The sequence below is a fragment of the Pseudonaja textilis genome, chromosome 2, assembly GCF_049901715.1.
Source record: "Pseudonaja textilis isolate UNSWEBS1 chromosome 2, rPseTex1.2, whole genome shotgun sequence".
NCBI classification, from domain to species: domain Eukaryota; kingdom Metazoa; phylum Chordata; class Lepidosauria; order Squamata; family Elapidae; genus Pseudonaja; species Pseudonaja textilis.
This window is the reverse complement of record NC_141991.1, coordinates 34285869-34311600: the sequence shown is the minus strand read 5'-3', so window position 1 is coordinate 34311600 and position 25732 is coordinate 34285869. Positions and strand designations below refer to the sequence as shown.

The window sequence follows — 25732 nt, the reverse complement described above, 5'->3', positions numbered from 1 at the left end:
GCCAACAACTACATTTTCAGTTAGTTATACAAGGCCAACCGGAGCACAAATTAAACACAGAGCTTCAGGTTTCAAACCGACCAGTATGAACAAAGATGCTTTCTGCAAAGGTTCATGTCCCTTTGTTCGTCCTTTATGTCTTATGGGAGGGCCAATCACCTCCAAGCCTTACTCCCAAGTTGCCCCTTTTGTCTTAACTGTTCTTGCTTTCTGGCAGCTCTGTGCATGTAGGCACGCACTGGGAATAGGCTCCCTTTGTTCCTCTGCCTTGCTGCTATCAGATTCTGGAGGCTCCAGAGTCAGCACATAACTCTCAGATGGCCTTGGCCCCATGTCTGTATCAAACACTCTGTATCAGGCAACTTTTAAAAACAAATCTCTTATAACCATTTTTTTTTTATCTTTCATGCAGACTTTTACTAGCATTTCGGAAGTCCTTACATCCTTTGGAAGAAGAGTTTTGTGCTACCCACTTTATAGACACTTCGGTTTAGTGATACGAGCCTTGAATGATACGATAATGATATTGAAATTAGGTAAGATAATGTGTTTTTATTAAATGGTTTTGAGTTGAAAGTTACATCTATATTTTAGATACTTCAGAGATAAGGCTTGCTGGGAGGTGGGATGCTTATGTGGGTTGGTTGAAGGTTGCTGTCTCTGGTTAGATGTCTGGATGATTTGGATTTTGAGGGGTTTGTAGGCTGATTGTAGGTCAGTTCGTCTCTTGATGGAATTGCTTTTGGAGTGCCAGACTTCAATGAACTCACGAGTGTGGCGAATGGTAGCATGGGCGATGATTTTTGTATTGCTCCACTTGAACTAGTGTTGTTGATAAATAAGTGGACCAGAAGGGTTGCAGGAGAAACTGTTTCTATCTGGTTTACCCAACACTTAGAATTTTTTGAAGAGTAGACATCTTTGAAATGTGTCTGTGTATATAACACAGGTTGAGGTATAAAACCAGTTTCAAGTCCCCAATTATTTGACAAATCCTTCAGAGTTAAATTTGGGCCTGATAAGAGTAGATATAGAAATAGTACAGGTGAAACTCGAAAAATTAGAATATCGTGCAAAAGCTCATTTATTTCAGTAATGCAATTTAAAAGGTGAACCTAATATATGAGATAGACTTATTACATGCAAAGCAAGATAGTTCAAGCTGTGATGTGTCATAATTGAAATGATTATGGCTTATAGCTCATGAAAACCCCAAATCCACAATCTCAGAAAATTAGAATATTGTGAAAAGGTTCAATATTCTAGGCTCAAAGTGTCCCACTCTAATCAGCTAATTAAGCCATAACACCTGCAAAGGGTTCCTGAGCCTTTAAATAGTCTCTCAATCTGGTTCAGTAGGAAGCACAATCATAGGAAAGACTGATGACCTGACAGTTGCACAGAAAACATAATTGACACCCTTCATAAGAAGGGAAAGCCTCAACAGGTAATTGCAAAAGAAGTTGGATGTTCCCAAAGTGCTGTATCAAAGCACATTAATAGAAAGTTATGTGGAAGGGAAAAGTGTGGAAGAAAAAGGTGCACAAGCAGCAGGGATGACCGCAGCCTGGAGAGGATTGTCAGGAAAAGGCCATTCAAAAGTGTTGGGGACTTTCACAAGGAGTGGACTGAGGCTGGAGTCAGTGCATCAAGAGCCACCACAGACAGATGGATCCTGGACATGGGCTTCAAATGTCATATTGCTCTTGTCAAGCCGCTCCTGAACAACAAACAACGTCAGAAGCGTCTTATCTGGGCTAAAGAAAAACAGAACTGGTTGCTCAGTGGTCCAAAATCCTCTTTTCTGATGAGAGCAATTTTTGCATCTCATTTGGAAACAAAGGACCCAGAGTCTGGAGGAAGAATAGAGAGGCACATACTGCAAGATGCTTGAAGTCTAGTGTGAAATTTCCACAGTCTGTGTTGATTTGGGAAGCCATGTCATCTGCTGATGTTGATCCACTGTGCTTCATTAAGTCCAGGGTCAACGCAGCCGTCTACCAGGAGATTTTGGAGCACTTCATGCTTCCTTCCTCAGACGAGCTTTATGGGGATGCTGACTTCATTTTCCAGCAGGACTTGGCACCTGCCCACACTGCCAAAAGCACCCAAACCTGGTTCTATGACCGTGGGATTACTGTGCTTGATTGGTTAGCAAACTAGCCTGACCTGAACCCCACAGAGAATCTATGTGGCATTGCCAAGAGAAAGATGAGAGACATGAGACCCAACAATGCAGAAGAGCTGAAGGCCGCTATTGAAGCATCCTGATCTTTCATAACACCTTAGCAGTACCACAGGCTGATAGCTTCCATGCCATGCCGCATTGAGGCAGTAATTGCTGCAAAAGGGGCCCAAACCAGGTACTGAGTACATATGCATGCTTATACTTTTCAGAGGTCTGAATTGTTCTATGTACAATCCTTGTTTTATTGATTGCATGTAATATTCTAATTTTCTGAGATTGTGGATCTGACACATCACAGCTTGAACTATCTTGCTTTGCATGTAATGAGTCTATCTCATATATTAGTTTCACCTTTTAAGTTGCATTACTGAAATAAATGAACTTTTGCACGATATTCTAATTTTTCGAGTTTCACCTGTAGGTATAATAGTTTCACAGTGAAACAAAAAGTAACACATGCTGTATGTTTGAAGGAGAGAGAAACAATTTTTGCCTATAGTATAGAAGAGTGTTCAAATATTTATATTAATTTGTCTGCAGATGACCCATATATTTAATTTCTTATCTATTTATCTGGGTTGACAGAAAATTTCATAAAAGATTCTAGCTGGTTGTCATTCAGAATTGATTGCAGAGCAAAAGTTATCCTTCCCTTCACAGCTAGCATGTGAAACTGCAAAGAAGAATAGTATATATCCTTCCCACTGGCGAACCACTTATCAAAAGTGATTTTTTTTAGCCAGTAAATGTCTTTTTGAAAGACGAGAGATTTTTGAATGAGTAACATTACCATTTGTATAGAAGGCTGTATAAATGCATATTTAAAGCATAATGTGTCATTTTTATGATAAAATTCTGAAAATGTTACTGAAAGCCTTTTTAGAATACCTGTAAATGACCATGGAACAAAACTTTTTGTTGGATAGATTAGGTAAAACCAAACATCCCTGTATCCCCTGGAGTTGTCTAGCCTCTCTACTCATTAAAAATGTTTAGCAGTTTTAAAGTCAACATGAAACTTGTTTAATTTCTTTCCATATTACCAGATGCTTTCATTTGGATGTCTCAGGTTACCTAGGAAACTATTGTAAGATGACATGTGATTGGCTCAGTTGGATCATTGTTCGTGTTATGAATGGAATTGAAATAACTTAGGCTGCTCTTAAGCAAATAGTTAACAGGAGTGAATTTTCAGCTTTTACACTTGGTATGTGATTATATTATGGATTTCAGAAGAATTGAGGCAAATAATAAAACATTATTTGACAATATGAGTGAATATGAATTGTTGTAGTAATAGGGACTACCAAATATTATTTAAAATAAAATATAAGTAAGTCTTGCTATATCATTATTTGGTACTAGTTTTCTGGTACTTATGAGATAAAAACCTGTTCACCTTTATTTGCCATCGGAAGAAAAAGGCTTCTGACATAGAAGAGCAAAACATATTAACAACAAAGCGAGCACAGATATTTAAAGAAAATTGGGAGATATGAAACTTTTTTTCATTTTTCAACAAGAATTTTTTAGAATATATGTGTGTGTGTGTGTGTGTGTATGTATATGTGTGTGTGTGTGTGTGTGTGTGTGTGTGTGTGTGTGTGTGTATGGCATTCAGCTTTGTTCGGGTATTTTTCCACGTCATTGTAGTTGTACTTTTAAAGTTGTAGCAACGTTTTGGCAGAATCTCATCTGCCATCATCAGGCTTCTGTATTGTGTTCGTCTGTGAGTCAGACTTTTACAGTGGTTTCAGATTTAAATTTGGGGATAGCCTATTGCTGTGCCAGAATGTTTTTTTCTTCATCCTGATTGGTTGGGAGTCTTGGTCTGTGCTTATTGGTCTTGGAGTTTGCTGTGTTCTGCTTGATTGGTGTTTCTAATATCTTCTGTCTGTTTTGTGGCTCTTTTTGTGTCTTGATTGGCTGGCAACATTGTGTTCCTTTATTGGAGACCTTTAGTGCAGCTTGGCTCCGAGTAAATGGATGGCTATCATTAGTTAGAAAGCTAGGTTTCATCTGGGTGCCTGGTTGGGGTGTGTTTGAGCTGGAGGTATCAGGGGGGATCTGTTTGTGCCCAGGTGTTTGCCTGGCTAGTAGTGTGGAGATTTTTTTGTTTGTGGGTGCAGGCTTCCAAATGATTGACAGTCTGGTGGAATCATCTCTTCTATTCATGCTTTCAGGTCTTTTTTCAATCTCTAGGGCTTCTCTGATGATTCTATAGCTGGGGTTTTCTATAGTGGCTAGGGTTTTGGTGCCATTGAAGTTGATGCTATGACCTGTGGCTTTCATGTGTTGGACTAGTGAGGAAGTGTGTTCCAGCTTTTTTACTGCATTTTTGTGTTCATCCAGGCGGGTACTAATTCTTCTATTGGTCTGTCCAATGTATGTGGCTGGGCATGATGCACAGGGAACTTGTATATGCCTTGGTTTTCCAGGTCAATTTTATCTTTGGGGTTTCTAAGGATGGCTGCTATTTTTCTGTCTGTTTTGAAGGCAGTCTTGATGTGATGCCTGTGTAGTATCTTACTGATTTTGTCTGTAGTACCTCTTATGTAGGGCAGGACAGCTGTTCCATAGGTCTGTTCATCTTCTAGGTCTCCATTATGTCTCAGTGTGTTTTTGTGGATCAAGCCGGTGATTTTGTTTTTGTGGAAGCCATTGGCTGTCAGTACTTTAGTCAGAGTGCATAGTTCAGTCTTTATGTGTCTTGTCTGCCAGGCGTTTGGTTCTGGTGATTAGTATTTTGGCCACAGAGTTTTATCTGTGCTGGGTGGTGGTGGGATTGGGTGTTGAGGTAGCGGTTGGTGTGTGTTTTCTTCTGGTATATGGTGTGTCCTAGTGTGCCATCTGTTTTTTTGTAGATTAGTACATCTAGGAATGGTAGTTGTTTGTTTTTTTCCGTTTCCATGGTGAACTTGATTTTGGGGTGTGTGCTGTTTAGGTGTGTTAGGAAATTGTTTAGGTTTTCTTTTCCATGGGGCCAAATCACAAATGTGTCATCGATGTATCTTAACCATGGTTTGGGTTTGTGGGTGGCATTAGCCAGGGTTCTGGATTCGAATTCTTCCATGAACAGGTTTGCAATGATGGGTGACAGTGGTGATCCCATAGGGGCTCCTTCAATTTGCTTGTATTGTTGTCCTTTGTATATGAAATATATGTTGGTTAAGCAGTGTTCTGTTAGTTCCATGAGGTGTTTAGCTGGTTGGTATTTATTTTTGATGATTTCAAGAGTTTCTTTTATCGGGTCTTGAGTGAATAGTGAAACCACGTCGAAACTTACAAGCAGATCTTCTTGCTCCACGTGTAGAGAAGTGATTTTGCATGTAACATTAACAATTGAAAGCTTTAAAAAAAAGTGGGTGATATTGTTACACTAAATATAGATGCCAGTCAGGTTAAGAGAGAATCTTGTTTGTACCTACAATTGGTCACAGAGCTTGTAATTGTTCACTGCCCCGGAATCTTAGCTGTGATTCTTTTGCCTTTTTCTTTTTGCATTTGCTCTGTATCCTATGATAGGAAAGATGGGGGTGGAAGAATGGGACAGATCTCATTTACAATTAACGATTTCCCCTGGAATTTTTAAAACAATTTAAATATTTGAGTAGTTGTGGCTACTTTCCATATAAAATGATAAATTGATAATTTTAATTATATGAATTAATATTTTCTTTCCTCTTCCAGGTAAAAGTGCTGTTTTGAAGTGTCTGCTAGATATTCACAAGATTTTTCGGGAGAATGATCCTGCATATATTCTCAATGACCTTTACATCACAGATTACTGCATTTGGATTCAAAAAGCTAAGTGAGTTCTAAATCTGTAGTTCTTTTTATGATTGTGGGTGTTTTATTTTGTAGAAAAGTAGTAAAAAGGTCCGCTTAAAGTATACTTATTATGTACACCACAGTGTGAAATTGAAACTGCTAATCTTTCAACTGGAGTTGGCCTTCATACACATTAAGTTCTACCCAAAGAATGTCATAATATATTGGCATAGTGTATGGGTGGATCCAAGCAGTACAGCCTTTTGTAATTGACAGATTATTATAGTTGGTCACAAAATCAGACAGCAGTTTAGACTGGACTTAGCATTTTTATCCACTTCTTCCCAAGGACCTGAGTTAGGCAGATGTTGTTGATAATAGTGTTAAAGATATTATCACAGAACATAGGTAATTCCAAGTAAAGTTGCTTTTTTCAGTTGACTGATTTTGGTGATTGACTGAAGTGCTACAGTTGGTTTGGAATTGCACCAAGGTTCCTATTACTTTTTTATTTTGCTTTCTTGCCAGTCATTCTACTTCTATTTGCAAATCTATGTATGTTTTTATTGTTTTTGAGTTTTTACTTCTATTGTGCTTTACCCAATATTGTAACATCCACTATCCAGACTTTTTTGTCTTTCTTTTTTGTCTTTCTTATCTACAATTGTTAAGTGTTGCTTGCAGATGCTTGTCTGTTTGAATTCTAAGAGTACTTTAGTTTCTTCAATTTCTATGTGTTGGTTTTGTGTTCCCACCAGTTTTTGCTTGCAAGGCAAATGATATTTCTTGCAGATTTTCCAATACATCATTGTTGCTATTTTGTCATGTTGTTGTTTGTAGTCATTGTTTAAATTGTACTCTACTCTGAGGGATATGGGTGGTTAAGAAGTGTGGAATATAGATAAATAAATTATTATACACACACACACACACACACACACTGACGAAGGTAAAATCACAGCTGCAAGTTCTTTAGCCGTTGTTGGTTTTTATCCTGCATAATTCAAGGGGACAAACATTCCAAATACATCGAACCTGGGATTCTATTTCTATACATTTCTGCTTTCAGAGCCTTTCAAGTCCTGATATTCCTAGAAGGAAAACATAAATATTATTGAATTCTATGTAAATCACAGGGCTCTCTTTTATACATGTTTCAAGAAATTGCGGATCGTATCCCCACATTCATACATATGCTCAATTATGATAGAAAGTTAAATAGATTAATAGCAAGATGGTCAGATAATCTGCCATACTGAAATAAAACAGCATCATCCTTTTTCTGTTTACAGAAGAAGAGCCTGTTTGGCCTAGTTATTAAGGCTCCAGGCTAGAAACCAGGAGACTGTGAGTTCTAGTCCTGCCTTAGGCATAAAAGTTGGCTAGGTGATCTTGGCCCAGTTACTCTGTCTCAGCCCAATTCATCTCAGAGGGTTGTTGTGGGGAAAATAGGAGCATTAATTGGTATTAGATATGTTTACTGCCTTCAGTTATTTATAAAAATAATAAAGGTAGGATTGAAAAATATCATTAAAAACCCACTAGAATTTTGCTGTTCACTAGACTCATTGCAATGTTTAAATTAGAAAGATGATTTAAATTTTAGTTATTTAACATATCAGTTATGTCCTGGATTTAAAATTGCATTGGTTTGTTAAGTAATTGAGTATCAATATGTGGATAAGCAGGATTGACTATGCAAATAAAGCTATGTTGTCATGAAGCTATTTATCCTCAGTACATCTAGGGAAAATAAATGAATAAATAAATGATAAGCTTTGAGAGATACTCATTTTTTTAAAAAAAAAACTCTTTTCTTGTGGAGTTTAAATTTTAGGTACAAAATCTGCATTTTTTACCCCTTCCAAGAATCCAGTTTAACATGTTTTCCATATATAACATTACTGATGAGGAAGCAGGAGTAAGACAAGGCTGCTAATATGTCCTTTAACTACTGCTTTCCTTGTCCCTGGTATCACTACAGTATAATCAATGTTTGCCTTAGTTGCGAAACATTCTGCTGTGCTTCCCTCATGATTATATGTAGGAGTGTTAGAAACGTGAGCTATTATTAAGGTACTTATTACATGCATTTGAGATATAAATTGCATAAAATAAGCACTTTAGCACAATGGATAAGTTTCCTTTCTCAGCCTAGATATGTAGGGTACTATAAAAGCCCTTGATGTAGTATCACCCCTTTGAGGTAGGCCAAGACAGAAAACAGGTTGCTCAATAATAATTGGAAGTTATCTTTATTGATCTAAGATAACAGAATCTCAAAAGACTGGCTGATTTTCCTTCTTTCCCTTTCTCATACCCCAGGGAATAGCAGGTAGTTAGTTTGAGTTTCTAATGCTTTCTTCTTTTGTTGGGCTTAAAACATTTTTGTAACTGTCTCTGTATAGCAAGTCTAAGGATATCTTTGTGGCTTTCCAAATATAAGATTCACTTGCACAATAGTAAGTTGCCACGCCCTAGGTTATGATCCCAGCTTCTTGGAAGAACATTGTGCCCACAAATTCTGAAGTGCTATTGACACTTGGCATCCATCATGCCCCATCTGATATCTTTGGAATAAAACAAACAGGAAGCTCCCATGAGCCATGGTGGCACAATAGTTAGAGTGTAATACTGCAGGCTACTTCTGCTGACTGCTGGCTACCTGCAAGTTTGGCAATTCAAATCTCACCAGGCTCAAGGTTGACTCAACCTTCCATCCTTCCATGGGTAAAATGAAGACCTAAATTGTTGGAGGCAATATGCTGACTCTGTAAACTGCTTAGAGAGGGCTGTAAAACACTCTAAAGTGGTATATAAGTCTAAGTGCTATTGCTGTGCCACAAATGGAAATTAGTTTCAAACGCAGTTCTTTATTCTCAAGAAATTCTCCGCAGGTAGTAATACCTGGCTTACCTTTTCTGATGTAAAGGAAACTAAGCAAAGTTAGTGTCCCATCCTAGAACTAACTAACAGGGAATTCCAGGGTTAAAGGCTAGATTAGAATGCTGGATTTTAAAAAATCTCAGAAGACAGGCAATAAATCATTTAAATGTTTTTGCTAACAATACTACATTGATGTGTCCAGTCACTGAGAATTAAACTCAATGTGAGATGCACAAAAAGAAAACTTATTTTCAATCACGCTTCCAAACTGCATGTGTGCCAAAGCTGTTCTCAAAAATAAATAAATAGACTGATGCTGATTGTTCTCATTGAAAGTGTGCCCAAAGGAGCTTGAAGAAGGATAAAAGCAAATTGGGATGAGGAAGCTGCCTGAGAAAGGATAAGAAGGATCAACTTTTTCTTCTGATAAATTGATATTTTGGGAAAATGCTCATGATATTCTCCAAAATCTTAATATTGGCTCACTAGTTCAAACATTGAGGGACCCCATATTAAATAAAACATTAGTGAAGCGTCTTCTGTTGCCTGGAAAAACCTGCAGAATGGATGTTTTTTATCAGTTTATTACCGGTAGTTCCTGATAAGTTAGAATTTAAAGAACTCCAATACATGAGTTAATGCAACCATAGTAAACTCAATATACTGTGTACTTTTACAGAACAGAAATTAAAATTACTGTTCTTTTAAAACATGCCTGCAGTTTGCAGATATAGAAGACCTCATCATACAAATCAACCAAGGTTTCTTGAAAATCATAAGTAGTTCTAAATAAGTAGTGGCTGAAATCGATTCAGAAAATAATTCAGTAAACTTAATTCAGTCAACTGCCACATGCTCAAAGAACATGTCTAGGAAAAAGACAATTATCAGTGGCCTGTGATGAATTGTATATTTTAGGTTTTTAGTCATTTTTGTGGAAGTTCTTCCAGCTCTTCAGAGAAGCATGAATTCTTGTAGATGAATCCACTTTTCTTCTAAAGGGATTTATTGTTCTAATAAGTGCCCTTTGTGGAAGACACTGCAGTCCCTTTTAGTGCTCTCAATTGAAAAAGGATTAAATTGAAAAGACCTCACTTCTTTATTATCATCCAGCCCAATAGACTAATCATGTCACTGCTCTATTTGTGAGTTGAGAAGGATCATCAAGGGTACATATGGTTATGGATGCTCAAATGGTTCATTTAGTTGTAGACTGCCTATTTCTATTTTCTATTTTATCTTCCCACATCTATTGCCTTTCAAATGTAGTTGAAAATGTTTTCCTATATAGTTTAGAACATCATATTGAGGGAGAGAATTACATTAGATTGTCTGGAAAATGTTATTGCTTAATGCTTATTCTAAATAATTTATAGAACTGTATCTCAATAAGCTTGCACAGTAAGTAGTTTTTAAGCAAAATGTAATAAATCTGCATTAAGTAAATTATATTTCAACCATTTATATGCATTTTTTAGGGAAAATCTGAAGTTAAATTCCTTTCAACCATATTATTTTATATATGTATTTACCAGTCATAGTCTGGATCAGAGGTCTCCAACCTTGGCAACTTTAAGACTCCAACCTTGGCAAAGCTGGCTGAGGAATTCTGGTAGTTGAAGTCCACAAGTCTTAAAGTTGCCAAGGTTGGAGACCCCTGGTCTGGATCATTTCAGGTTGGCTATTATACATCAATGATCCCTAGCCCATGGGTCATAGACGGGCACCAGTCCACAGCCTGCCAGGAACTGGGCTGGGCCAGCAAGGGATGCCCCATCTGCACACGTGTGGGATCCAGGCAGCGTGCGGAAGCACACTCCCCCAGCCCGTGGAAAAATTGCCCTCCACAGAACTGGTCCCTAGTGCCCAAAAGGTTGGGGACCACTGTTATATATGATTTATTACAAGGTTAGTGGCTGCCTAATTTAGCAATCCCAGGCACTTGTTGTTTTGATTTCACTTAGGAATTGGTGGATCTCCCTAAATGGAAAATGCTGAATTCTCCTGAGTTCTTTTTTTTTAAAAAAGATCTCCAGCAGTTACAGACCAAGGCAAAAGCATTAACCAGCATTTTTCAGTTATACAATATGTAGATTTGTGTTTGACAGGGTTAAAAAATAAGCAAATTAAAATATTTTCCCCCTGGAAAGGACCTTTTAGTCTGAAAAGCCTAATTGGCTTCTTTTGGTTTTGTTGTTTTTCCTTCCCATGGCCTTTTTTTCATGTTTCATTCAACAAAGCATTTGACAAGATTAGATTCAGCATATGCAGCACCATAAATAATATACCCTGTGCCCAATAATTTTCTAATACTTATTGTCTTATATACTCCCTTATACTGTATACTCCCCACCAAATGTTCCACTGTAATTAGTTGAGCAGTTATGTATTCTTGGAAAAAATCTTTCAAACATGAAAAGAGTTGGTAATAAAGCTCTTTCCAGATTGCAATGTTTACATAGCAAACGTAGGAAGCAGGTCATCCAAGGATCTCCATAGGTGTTGTCAGCATTTTATGTTGAAAAGCCAGGTGCACCCAGGTGGAAAATTACATCTTTAACCCCTGAGCTCATATAGCATGTTGCCATTCCATTTGATCCTTCTGCTAAACAAGTCTATAATACTCCTGGCTGCCAATCTTTGATATTGTTTTGATTTTTCTAAAAAAATTCAAGCAAAGACTTGAGGTCCCAAAGATGCTTTTTCAAAAAGCAACTGGACTTTCTTGTTTTTCTTTGAAGACATTTCGCTTGTCATCCAAGAAGCTTCTTCAGGTCTGACTGGATGGTGAGAAATGGAAATATGTATAGTCCTTGCAGATAGCTGGTCATTTGCATTCTTTTAGAGAGTCATTTAGGTCACTTGGAGGTTTATCTGTGTCCTCAGGGTTACTTGAGTGTGGAGATGAGTGTGGAGCTTTCTTGGAACTGCTGAAAGGACTGTGTTGTAAACATGAGATAGATCAGCGATGGCTAACATTTCTGGTACTGAATACCCAAAGCGTGGGTGCACACATCCCCATAATACAATACGCAAACGTCTCCTGTGTATGTGCCCCATGCATGTGCCTCCTGTGGATGCGTGCGCATCCCCCATGCATGCGTTTACATCCCCATGCATTTGCTTGTGCCCCATCCCCACGCATGTTCCCTGCCCCCCATACATGTGCGGTAGAGACCCAAAGACCAGCTGGCCAGCGGGAGGTGTGCATGGATGTGTGGTGGAGCTGAGCAGGCTACTTCTGCTAACTGCTGATTAACAGCAGTTTGGCAGTTGAAGTCCCACCGGCTCAAGGTTGACTCAGCCTTCCATCCTTCTGAGGCCAGTAAAATGAGGACCCAGAATGTTGGGGGCAATAGGCTGACTCTGTAAACTGCTCAGAGAGGGCTGTAAAAGCACTGTGAAGTGGTACATAAGTCTGAAGTGCTATTGCTATTTTGATAAATTACAAATAATCATGAGACACATAGGAATATCTGACATGCCAATCAGCTGTTCCATGGCTAGCAAAATGGCAGCAGCACCGAAGGCGGCAATGATGATGAGGTTTGCATGCATCAGAAATGCTTGATAGCATGTCCTTCAGAGGATTGGTGGCAGATGCTTCCTGATGGTATTGTTGGCAGAAGTGAATTTACTGTGCTTAAAAAAAAAAAAAAGCTGGCAGGCTCTGCAAAGCTGCTTGGCAAGCTGTATGTTGTACGAGCTTGACCTAGAAGATCTTACAGCAATCTTTACAATCTATAAAAATAAGATAAAATAATACAGCCAAGTAAAATAAATGTTTGCTAAGTACATCCAGTGAAAACACATTTGAAAAAGCAATGCTACCAGAGAGAGTGTTAAGGAATGCCCTCAGAAGTTGTGGGAGCGTCATCACTTGAGACTTTCAAGAAGAGATTGGACTCCCATCTGTCAGAAATGGTGTAGGGTCTCCCACTTGGGTGGGGTGGTGGTGGACTAGATCAGGGGTCCCCAACCACCGGGTCCCGGACCGGTACTGGTCCGTGGATCATTTTTTACCGGGCCTCCGGTTTGCTGGGTGCCACCATCTTGTTTCGACAGACATGATATTCTTCGGAATTCCAATTTTGGGGGGAAATCAGCCCCGCCCCACCCTTTCTTCTCCTCCTTCCCCTCCCCTCGGAGGCCCCTTGAGTCAGGAGTTGCTACTGCCCGGCATGGCTCTATGCGGCTCCAGTCCCACGTTGCCTCGGGAAGGGAAAGGCAAAAAGGAAGAGCCGCGGCGGCAATTTGCAAAGAGGACTGGCGAAGGTGAAGCAGTTTTGCAAACGATTCCTGGCCGCCCAGATGTAAATAAATGGTTTTTGCCCAGGAAGCCCATTCTCACGAGTTTAAAAGGCTCATGTAATAATACACCTTTCTCTCTCCCCCCAACGGGGTGTGGTTCAATGACTCCTCAGGCTGCTCTCGCTCTTTCAAAAGTGTGAGGCAGGAGTCAGTTGCAGGAAAAACCGAGCCAAGGAGCGGGGACACAAGTCGCAACTGCAAGGCTAGTGGCGGGCGGAGTGGGGGGGGAAGAAGACTGTTGTTCCTGTTATTCTCGCGCTGTGGGGATAGTGAGTGGGTGTTTGAGTGAGTGTTCTGTGTGTGGGCATGTGCGCGCGCTGATGCCGGGCGAGAGCTGCCTTTGGGGTTATAGAGCCGCCGCCTCTCGCCAAACTACCCGCGCCAGATGCAAAAAAGTTCTCCGTGGGGAGGAAAGTGGACCCATGTCACGCCCCGGGTCTTTTCTCCCCCCCTTCCCCCCAGCTCTCAGGTGCCTGCGCGATCAGCCCAGAGGAGTCCTGCCACCTTTAGCCTGCAGCTCGGAGGATCTCATGCAGGGGGAACGAGGAAGAGCTCGAAAGCACCAGCTGAGGCTTCCGTGCAGGGAGGGGTCACTGGGGAAGACCTGGAGGGGAGGTGGGGGGGAGAGGAAATGCGTTGTCATGTGTGCTGATGCCGGTACCAAGCCGCGGATCATTTTGTGATGCCGGTACTGGGCCGTGGCACAAAAAAGGTTGGGGGCCACTGGACTAGATGACCTACAAGGTCCCTTCCAACTCTGATTATCTGTTATCTGGATAAATGGTTACCAAATGCTCAAAATATAGTTGTGACCACGGGGAAGGTGTAGTGTGACATTTTACGACAGATGAAAGGCTGTTGTAACTCTGAATTTGTAAGCTGAGAACTACCTGTAATCTGAATTTGATTTAAGGCTTCATACACAGTGCATTCAGAAAGTATTCAAACTCCCTTCACTTCTGTCAATTTTGTTACGCTGCAGCGTATTTCTACAGTTGTTGAAATTCATTTTTTTCCCTCATTAATCTTCACTCAGTACCCATAATGACAAAGTAAAACCAGAATTTCAGAGATGTCTGTCGTGTCTACAGTGTAATGCACGTTAATTGCATAGCACATATAAAGTAAACTTATAGAGTAAGTTCTGGGTTCCTAAAGTAGATCTGTAACCGCAAACATAACTAATGGAATCAAGAAATCAGGTGGATTCATCTTCTAAATTAATGGACTGAAAAAGCCCAGGATCAACCGTATCAGCCATAAGTGATTTTTTTAAAGTGATAATTGTGGTCAATTAAATATTGCTATTTTAAAAAGACTTTTCCTTCAGGCTCCTGGTTGGCTACTGTGCAAACAGACTCCTGGACGAAGTAAGCCTTTGTTCTGAACTGCACAATTCTTGTAATGAATTTATAGTCAGAACTTCTGTAACATACAGAGCTGCTAAAGACCCACCTGGCAATTTCTGCTAAATCTCATTGAAATCAGCCATAACTTGTGCCTTGAGCATAGTAATTACCTGACAGCATTGCTTTTTTGGGAGGGAATGAGTTCAGCTGAAGACAAAGATCACAAATTCTGTGATCTTTAAGAAGGTGCCACCAGTACCTAAAATTTAAGCTTAGAACAGAAAGGTTTGATTTGAAGGTAGAAGAGAAGGTTGAAAATACCCCCCCGCTGCCACTAATGTCTAAATCCAGCTCTTTAATAAATTGGAAAATCTTTATGTTGGAAATCCAAAAGAAGACAAATCTGATAAAGGAGACATAGAGTCGCTAGATTAAAAGACAAACTAAAACTATGCCAAACGAGAATGGAATCTGTTAGGAAGAGACACAAATACTGCTCCTTCTTTCCTTAATTTCCTGCCAGCAAAATTTGGGGAATGGTTGCCTGACCAACTATGTAAAATAGAGTGCTTTGTAAAAATACAAACAAAGGAAAAACAATACAGTTCCTGCATCCAATTTTCCATGACTTCACCTCTTCTAAATTTTTACTGCATGCTCATTTCAAGAAGTTCAGTGAAGGATTTGATGAGAAGGAGAAGATGAAATTGTTTTCCTGCAATTCTGGAATAGGCTCCTAGTCTTTATCTTCAGGGTTTCTTTCATAATAGAAATTTAAGAGTGATTTCTCAGCACCTCTTTCATCCAGAAACTGAGCTTCAGCAATGCAGCTATATCGTGTACCTTCTGACCATGTCTTGGCATCCATTCTATTGTCGTTTATAAAAATACCTAGAAAAGAAATAACAGCAAATGAAACAGTCCTTCCATTTTTAGAGTAATTTGGGTGAAAAAAAATCCTCTGTTGGATGGGTACATACTCTGCATTAATTTGCTTATACTCTTACATTCAGCATTTTTGTTTCAGTGCTTCGGTCTTCACTGTTAGCTTTCGGCTTTTGTTTCTTTCAGAACGCTATGTGTTCTAATATGTTCCCAGTGCCTACCCATAATAATCTTGATAAAGCAACAGCTAATCATATTCATTTATTACTTACAAGTATTTTCATTCTGCCATGCTCATTGTGACTCCTGACAGGTTACAAAAACAGCACAAAGCGTTTTCCAGGAAACCAAAATAATTAAATTAACAAAGATGATTACTCCAGCTGTACAAATCCTTTCTAATCACCTGAGGTATATTCTTGCCCAGTTATCTGGGGAGAGTTCAAAATTGTTAGCTCTAATGTAATGGGCAGGGTCACTGAAGCTGTGAACCTGGCCACCTGTGTTTTAGGTCCTGTCCTTCCTGGTTGATTAAGGTCTCCCACAAGTCACAACAGGTGGTAGAGTCTGGACAGTAATGAATATTTCTCTGTGGGAGGGGTTGGTTTCATCTGCCTTGAAAGAAGTAGTCCTTGACTTACAACAGTTCATTTAGTGACTCTTCAAAGTTACAACAGCACTGAAAAAAGTGACTTATAACTGTTCTTCACACAGCTGTTGTAGAATCTCCATGGTCACATGATCAAAATTCAGATGCTTGGCAACTGGTTCATATTGATGGTGGTTGCTATGTCTCGGGGTCATGTGATCAGCTTTTGCGACCTTCTGACAAGCAAAATCAATGGGAAATATAGATTCACTAAACAACCATGCTACCAACTTGACAAATTCAATGATTCACTTAACAATTGTGGCCAGAAAAGTTGTAAAATGGGGCAAAGTCACTTTACAAATATTTCACTTAGCAACAAAAATTTTGGGGTCAATTGTGGTTGTAACTCAAGGACTACCTGTAATTGTCTGCTCACTCCTCAGAAGACCATAACTGGACCTAAAGGCTCCGGGACAATTTTCCTCCCATCTTCAACCTTCCCTTCCTGGGAAGTTTGTTGAGATGATGGTTAACATACAGCTACAGCCTTGGAAAAAGGATTATCTGGACTCTTTTTAGTCATTCAACATTGATTGTGCTACTGATAATCTGCTTAGTGGGCTTGGAATGGGGGTAGTAATCCATTCTGATCTTCCTTGATCTCCCAGCTACCTTCAATATCATCAATTGTGGTATCCTTCTTGGCCAACTCAATCCAGGCCTTCAGCAGCACTACTTGCCTGACAGACAGTTGTGGGACCACACCAGAATTCCTCCTCCCAGAGGATATCCCTGACAAATTAAAGGCCTGGAGGGACATGGCAACTTGGAGAGACATCACAGCCGGGGCACAGTAGAAGTTGATGGCTAGGCAGCCTCCACAATCTGACCTCGATTCTCACTCGATTTAGTTACTATGCAGAATAAACCTTCATTACCAGCAGGTACCTCCTTCAGGGGAGTATTATATAATCCAGATACACATTCACATGATGCACAGGATGAGGGAGAACTAGAGACCAGATGGAACAGGTTGAGGAAGGGTCTACTCACAACAGTGACCAAAATCTGTCAGAGGCAGATCCCTAAAAAGGGGGGGCATGTCAAACATTGAAGGCATTAAGCCAGACCACCGATCTTCAGGTCTGTTTTGCCCTCAGACTTTTTTCAAGTCTCTGTGGTTTCAAAAAAAAACCTATTTCCTGCCTTGATATTCCATTTTCCCTCGGCCCAACAATCGTTACTATAAGAGGGGGTCAGATGATTTAATCTTCTCCCAACCAATAATGTAAGAGGAAGTCATAACTGTCCCACAGAGATTCTTGGACCTCGTCCAGAAACAAGGGGTCTCTTCAGTGGCGTATACCCCTCTTACAGGATATGATAGCAAAGTTTTAATTTGGTTTTCTCATTCTGCTAAATTTCTCATCACCACGATAGTAGATAAAACAATAATGGCAATTATCATCCTCCTCTGCAATTCCTACGGAAGCAGAAGAGGCTCTCAAGTCAAATGATATACAGGGTCGAGTTGTCCCCATGTAGGGCATGTCGATCTGATGTGAGGGCCATAAGAGCGGAGTCGGCCTCATCCCCCCCTTTTTTTTACTAGATCGTCTCTCAGGTTGCTCCGCCATCTGAGGGAGATTATCTCAAATTTCAATATCAGGGCACACAAGGACGCCACAAAACTCTATTAAATTATCTGCTCAAGCCATGGCATCTCAGGTTACTCCTCGCCTACTGCTATGGCTCAGACATTGGCAAGCAGATATCACACAACTAATGGAAGCTTGCTTCCTCCCCAATATAGGGAGATAATTTGGTTGGTGGTGCCCCGATCTATCTCTGATAGAGACTAGAAGCAGAAAATAAGTTCCTCTCTTTTCATAGACCCCAAAATAGTCCTTCCCAGCTTTTTGGAGGGTTCCTTTGTTCCCTCTACCAGGGACTTTTTCTCTCCAGACTCCAGGGACCGTCTGGACGCATGATTCACCAACAGTCAGATAGTTTCTGATCTGGAGATAGATACTGAAGGGGAGGGCAGAGCAAAAGAATCTCTTGAGGAACATGAAATAGAGGTCTCCGAGGCACAACATAGGCCTCGCGACTATGCCCCTATTGGTGGAAGGCTCAAGCCTTTTACGGACAGATGGGATGCCTCTACCTCTGTTTCCTGGGTTAGAGGTATCAGAAGATTAGGCCTGGCTATAGAATTTCCATCCTCTCCCTGGAACCTTTACATTACTTGCCTTCTCTCTGGGGATCCTGTTAAAGGGAGCATGATGGAGACAGCTATTGTTCATTTATTGGAGATCCAGGCAACCAACCTGTGGCACCAGATCAGCAGGAGCAATTTTAGTTTTAAAATGACTTAATTGATTCATAGTTCACAGGAGGCTTTAGATGAGTATACTGAACTCCATACTTCTGAGTTTCAGAAGGGGCGATTTTCTACCCTCCATTGACTTAATGGAGGCCCATCCCCACATTCCAGTTAGATCATCACATAGCAAAACTCTTAGTTTTTGTTATAATACTCAACGTTTTGAATACATTGCACTGTCCTTTGGGTTGTCATCTGCCCAAGGTTCTTATGAAGGTTCTGATGGCTCTGGCTGTTCATCTCAGGGGAACACCTGTTAGACAGCAGTGTTATTTATATGACATTTCATTATTATCTTGTTCATATAAACAGGCAAAGGGGAGGCCTTAGCATCGGTCATCACTAGGAGAGACTTGCAGTCCATCTCTCATCACCCACGCATATGCCATTTTCTTGCACGGGGCTACAATCTTACAGCCTCCTGTAGTGCATTGATATCACACGTGGGACCTCAACAAGGTCCTTACCACACTCAAGAAAACTCCCTTTGAGCCCATATAGACTATGCATCTCCATTCCTAACGTACAAGGTGGTTCTCTTGGCTGCCATTGGCCAGTTACATCTTGGATCTAGTAGTCTCGTCAGTTAGACGGGAGCTTTGTATTTTTCACACAGACAAAGTGGTCCTTAGTCCAGATCCATCTTTCACCCATAGATAATTTTGGGTTTCCACAGACCATAGGAACTGATACTCCCATACATTTATCTGAAACCGACATAAAATCTGGCACGACAGTGCCACAATCTAGATGTAAGGCGAGATTTCTGCATTTATTTCAACTGCACGATGTTCTCTTCATTTCTTTTCAACCACCCACCATTGGGTTCAAGACCCCTTCCTCAATGACCAGTAAGTGGCTGAGAGCACAATTCCCAAGTCCTATGAGACACAAACTCTTCCTGTACCCAGGGGCATCAATGCTCATTCAACCTGGAGCGTTGCGATGTTGACAAAATGGACCACAAGCGCCAATAGCGAAAATTTACAAGGCAACAACATGGGCCTCACCATCGTCTTTTATTTAGAAACTATTAGAATGACGTCTTTGCCTCTACGGAGGCTGCCTTTGACAGGAAAGTGTTACAAAGGGTCCATAGGGATCAAGAAAAAGGGGAATCCAAACCAGACGGAAGCCCTCCCGTAGGACACGCCAAGCTTTGGTATGTCCCAAACAATGGATGCTCTGAACAGCTCATCTGGAAAAGGGGCGTTGGTACTTACCTGACACGCCCTTTCTCTGTGAGCTGTGAAGAGCATCCATCCCCACCCTTATTCGTCTGGTGGGATGATATTCCAGCCAAGTATTAGAAAGGGTGAAGGAGAAGAAATATTTCATCACTTTGACTTTGCCAAAACTGGGGACGCTAGGGAGGAGTCCTGTGGAGGAGGAGGAGCGTCCTCTCAATTAAAGCCCAGCCTATCAAACGAGCGACAGAAGCATCATCCCAAACAATGGATGCTCTTCACAGCTCACAGAGAAAGGGCGTGTCAGGTAAGTACCAACGCCCCTTCTTGGAACTGCTGAAAGGACTGTGTTGTGGAACTGTGCTTTCTGCAGGATGTTTTCTGCCCTGTCTCTCTTCACTGTTGAACACAAGCTGCTGGGGATGAGTCTGTGTTGTTTGAATCTCAAACTGAAGCCCAAATGGTTCCTGAACCTGAGGACACAGACAAATCTCCAAGTGACAACTCTAGAAAAGAATGCAAATGACCAGCTGTCTGCAAGGAATATACATAAATCCTTCCATTTTCCACCAGCCAGTCAGACCTGAAGAAGCTTATTGGATGAGAAGCAAGCGTCTTCAAAGAAAAACAAGAAAGTCCAATTGCATCTTTAAAAAACACCTTTAGGTTGTGGTCTGAAAGGAATGAATAGCAAAAGAACGAGATAGATGTTTTGTGTTTGTATGTGGAAAACTGTAGTGATGGCAGTCCCACAGACCATGGATTTTAAAACATGTGTTTTAAACAGTCCCAGCTACTTAATTCACATTACTTTGGGGGATTTTTTCCCCTCTCTTTCTTGCTTTCTTCTCCATTTAATACCTCTCCCCCTTCTCCACTGCCCTGTTCCTTGAGCGTCTGCCTGAATGATGTCTCTTTGGCGTTTGTGCTTTGATTTCTTTGACGTTGCATGCCAAGAGGCAGTTTGTCACTCACTTGCCAAAGGGGGTCAGCAATTCATGTCCTCTGTTTTCAGTCATCATTTATCCACTGTTCCTCCTGTTTTGACTACAGAAGCAACATGTAGCCTGCATAAGCTGTTTCTTTTTTTAAGCAGGTGCAGCTTGCAGTTTGCAGCTGTGATCAAAGAGAGTGAGCTGTTTTCCATGCAAATAGCATCTTTCTGTTCTGTTCTAAGGCTTGTCAGGAGCTGACATCCTTTGACAGCGATTCTACCATCAGCCACTTAACCGGCGTGATCAGAGGCAGGGGGAAAAAGGAAGAAAGTAAGAGCAACTGTTCCTTTCATACATTTCCTCTGATGTCATATTGAAGTGATAATCTCTGGTTTGGGTGGGTATGTCATTCCGCTATCAGCTCTTCTGCAATAATTCTCTGCGTTATCAAGAAGAAAAACGTGTATGATCTATGACAGCAGCTAATGTCAGATGCCCTTTGGATAAAAGGCCATCCTTTTATACCTGTCTATCTGTCTGTCCATCCATCCATCCAGATATATTGATATAAATTTGTATCATTTGATGAGAGAGTTCAAGCCAATTCAATTTCATCTGTTATTCTTCAGATTCTGTCGCTAATATAATGCAAGTTTGCAAGGTTCTCCACGCAAGGCAAAAAGAAAAAGCTTTTTTGATTTGTATCAGTTATTTTCTTTCTTTTTCCCCCCCCAACTGTATAGTTGGAAAATTGTGATGACATCAATTAGGGACTGTGGCTCCAGTAGAAACTCAGCTCTCATAATTATAATGCAAAAATACCTTTAGAGTCTTGTCACATGATTGCTTATGGTTCAAAATGTAGTCCATTGTTATTTTTAGCTCTTTGTTCTGAAACATAACTTTAAATAGACTATTCATTTGATGGCATTTTGGTTTAATGCTTGCCATGTGGATTTTGCTCCTATTCTTTTTTGTCCATCATTTTTCCTTACAGTTAAATAAGTACCATCAAACATCAGGCGATCATGTAGACATATGCTGTCATCATCTATAGCAATAGTTTAAAGTTCTCCCAAAAACATGCCACTGGTTTCTTAATCCCGTCCATCCATCTTATCCATGATATTTCTTGCTTGCCCAAAGTATGTGAGAGTTTGATTGTTGACCATCACTACAAAAGAATAGTCACACTGTATTTCATCCAGGATAGACTGTCTGATCGTCTTACAGCCCATGCTTCTTTTAGTACTGTCTTCAAACCCATAATTCAAAAGCTGTTGCTCTTCTTTTCCACAGTGGAAGACAATTGTTTGATCTTTGCTTATCCTTCATACTCTTCTCTATGATTGCCCTTCTTTCTCCCCAGAACTACTCCCCTCTTTATTCTTGACAATTAGAAAACAGAACTTCAATTCTTTCCATCCATTGCAAGTCCAGTAAACATGCTGGTTGACTTTACCTTTGTCTTATTAATATTTAACATTAATCTGGATCCACTTTTGGAGTGGATCTTCTAAATTATCTTTATTTAGCTAACAAAATGATGCAATATATATCTTAAACTGTTAGTTTTTCAACCTTCAATCTTAATCCCAACTTAATTATTTCCTAATTCTGCTACTCTTATAATATGTGTGTGTGTATTTAAATGATGAAAATGCACCCCTTGGCTCAGTCCCTTACATATTGTGGTCCAATCTCTCTCCAAACTCAATTATCGCAGGATCTTTGTTTGTTGTACATGAAGAATAAGCAGATATTTTGTTGCACTCATTAGCCTTAATATATTCCACATTCTGAATGTATCCAGAGGTTTGCTATGGTTGCTAGAGCAAGAGTAAAACTCCCGTTTCTATTCTTTTGTTCTCATAAACAAGCCGGAACTGATGAAAAATGGTTGAATCGTCATTGAAGCAGACAATTGCCCTTGAAAGGCCACTGGATTACTTTGTTGGGTAACTGGGAAGAGGCTTTGAGTCCAGCTTTTAGGCAGGCAGGCAGAAGGTAACAACTTAATAGAATGTCACACACCAAATTCCTACCCACAATCTTATCATACTCTCGCTTTGTGTGTATCTGTGGCAGGCTTGTATGCAGCCTTTGCCAAATCTTGTTCCTTTAAGAGGAGCTGAGCAATTATCCCTCCTACAAGAAGTCGGCAGCATGAGGAACAGCAGATAGGAGATCTCTGGAGGGCAAGGTTTGGGGGTGGCAGCTCCAGACTGCCTGAAAGAGACAGATGATGGTGAGGAATGTGTTATAGGCAAAGTCTGCAAGAATCAACAGTTTGATCTATTTATCCTGTTAATAAGAGGCATAGCACCTTAAGTACTATTACAATAATTCATTTTTCCTCTCCAATTTCCCATTCCAGGCTAAAGATTTATGTATGACAAATAAATCTGAATATCTAATAACTAAAAGAAAGTTTTCCAAAACTTAGAGGTAAATAGAGAACCACGGCCTGAAATTACACAGTTGACTATTCCCCTGTACCAATTTCTCAACATACAACCACAATTGGGACCAGAACTTTCTATAAACGTTTGCAAAACTCGGAGAATATTGGACGTCCTTCCATGTTTGTAGGTCCCTGTCAGGTAATAGAGATTGAACTTTTGCATCAACCATTTGTTTTCTGCCTGTAATCAAAATATGCCAATTGAGCTTCAAGTTTATGTTAGCATGCCTACACTTGAGGTGGCAATGTTTTGCTTCCTTCCCCCACCCCACTCTATATCACTCCCCAAAAAACCAGCAAATTGTGTATACTTTTTCAGGAAAGGAAGGGGATTCAGGGCTGGGGAAGAGACATGTAAGACAGGGAAGACTGCAAACTGCAAACTTGACAGTTTTGAGATTAAAAACACACACATGGCCTGGTTTCCAGTAGTTCTCTAGATCAGGGGTCGCCAACCTTTTGGACCTCAGGGACCACCAAACTCATAATTTTAGATCCCAGGGACCACTAACTGGTTCTGTGGGTGTGGCCTAATTTGTGGGTGTGGTTTGGTGGTCATGTGACTGGCTGAGCATGGATTGTATGTAAATACTATAAATATTTATATAAATATTGAATTTTTTATAAAAAAGAGCAACTTTTACCCCAAATTAGGCAAAGCAGGCAGGCAGATTTGGTTGCTCACAGAATCACAGATTCATTCAGAAATCTATCTGCCATTGGCTAGCTCTGTCTGTCACATAAAATTTGCTTGTAAGCAAACTCACAAAATTAACTCACAACACACCATGCATGTAAATATTGAATTTTTTATTTAAAAAAGAGCAATTTTACCTAAAATCAGGCAAAGCAGGCAGACTGAATTGCTTACAGAATCATTCAGTGATCTATCTATCTGCCATCAGCTAGCTCAGTCTCTCAAATTTGCTTGCCATGAGTCTGCACTGAATTTGCTTGCAAGCAAACCTTCAGTCCTAAGGGAAGTTCTTAAAAGCAGAGCCAAAGATCTAAGGACTAGCTAGAAAGCAAGAAATTCAACCATTTCCTGCTTCCTAGCTAATCTAAATCTCCTGGCACAGCAGAACAGATGATGGGGGTTGGAAAAAGGAAAAATAGCAATTTAGCAGGCAAGTTTACCGGGTAAGGAGTGAGTGGGTGGGGAGGGTTCCTGCGGGCCATGTGCATGGCGCAGCCTTGTGTTTCTGCGCAGTTGGGATTAATTGCTTGGGGGGTGGGTGTTCTGGGGATGAGATTTCTCTGCGGCCCACCAAAATTTTCTTGCAGCCCACCGGTTGGCAACTGCTGCTCTCGATCATGGGTTGACAGCCAATCACTGTTCAGCACAATGGGAACACATAAGATCACTATAGCAGAGTGGCAATAATTCTGTTTGATTATTGTGAGTGGCCAAGATATTGGATGTTAGGATCATCTCAAAGTGCTTGCCCTTAATCGTTTTTATAAGCAAAGGCAAATTTCTATATTGTGAGCTTATCGATAAAGTTGGCACTCTATCTAAAACAGTGGAGAGTTGTATTTCTAAGCCAGAGATTGTATGAAGAGTAACAAGGATAATAAAATGTACTGGCCTGTGGTTGGCTGTTGAGCTCTTTTTAAATCATCTGAGGAACCTCCTGCTGAGTTCTTGGAAAATGAGTTTGCAAAGCTTTCCAAAGAGGATACTCTGGAGGATTTGAATATTTACTTACTGTATGTAGCCTGAAGGCTCTGCAACTAACCTTTAACATTGCAAGTCTTGGCTAGATTTTCCTGGGGTTTCACAATAGAAACACAACTTGGGTTTCTGTTAGAAAAGGGATTGCTGGTATTTGCCTGGGTTCTCTGCTGTGACATCTGAGGCAGCCCATGAGGTATATAGAGGCTGTGAAATTCCTTCCCTTCTTTTCTCAATGCTTCAAATATTCCAATCACCCCTCAATTACCACACAATGTTGGAACTGTTCTTGCAAATTCTATGGAATTGCTGCATAGTTTCTTAATTCTTTCAAGGTGGAATACACTACAGTTTCTGTTCTTGGATTATTCTTTGTTTTCTGAAATATGTTTATTCACTTGGTATATATAGTTTTCTTTTAGTGCAATAATTTTGATAATTTATATATTCTTTTGCATTCTCTTTCTTCAAAACTGATAGATTGCTATCTATTTCTATGCCATATCATCTTGTTCCATATCTTTTGAGATAGGACCATTGGGCACTTTAAATGATTATTCTTTTACAGGATTAAAAATGTCAGTGGGTCAATCTGTTACTACAGTACTGCATTCTTACTTGGCAGCTGGTCTATTTCATGTTCTACCTCAGTCCCTATTAGAATCTGTCCAGAATATATTTACTGTTTCCAAATGTTTTTTTTTTTCATTTTACAATCTCATTTGTAAAGGGAATTATTATAGTCTTTCCACTTTTCTTTAACTTCATTTGACTTTGTCAGATTTCCATAATTACACTTGGAAGTACATTTTCTTGTGATTTCTCTGGACTTCTGGAAAAAATCATTTTTTTCTTATTAGTAATGTTCTTGATTGAGATCTTATCTGGCTTCATATAAGTTTCCATTCAGTCACCATCTTAGGACACAAGGATTCCTGCTCTGACTATCATGACACCTTGCTCTGAAAGGCTTTTGGATCTTTACTTCATCAAAAGTTGGGAATATTTTCTTCTTCTTTTATGTTGTGTATCTGTTCCCTATTCCTTAGATTCTCTTTTGCTTGTTAGTTGTACTGAGGCTATTCCTTGCATTGATTTTATAT

General features: G+C 40.1%; 1 protein-coding gene across 1 annotated transcript in view; it reads left to right on the top strand.

Annotated features, from left to right (window-relative positions):
- Positions 1–25732, top strand: part of SHQ1 (SHQ1, H/ACA ribonucleoprotein assembly factor) — a 90703-nt gene that overhangs the window by 39527 nt on the left and 25444 nt on the right. Inside the window, exons 10-11 of the mRNA XM_026722435.2 lie at positions 413–536; positions 5879–5999. Of these exons, the coding sequence (XP_026578220.1) occupies positions 413–536; positions 5879–5999 (245 nt within the window). The remainder of the gene's footprint in view (positions 1–412; positions 537–5878; positions 6000–25732) is intronic.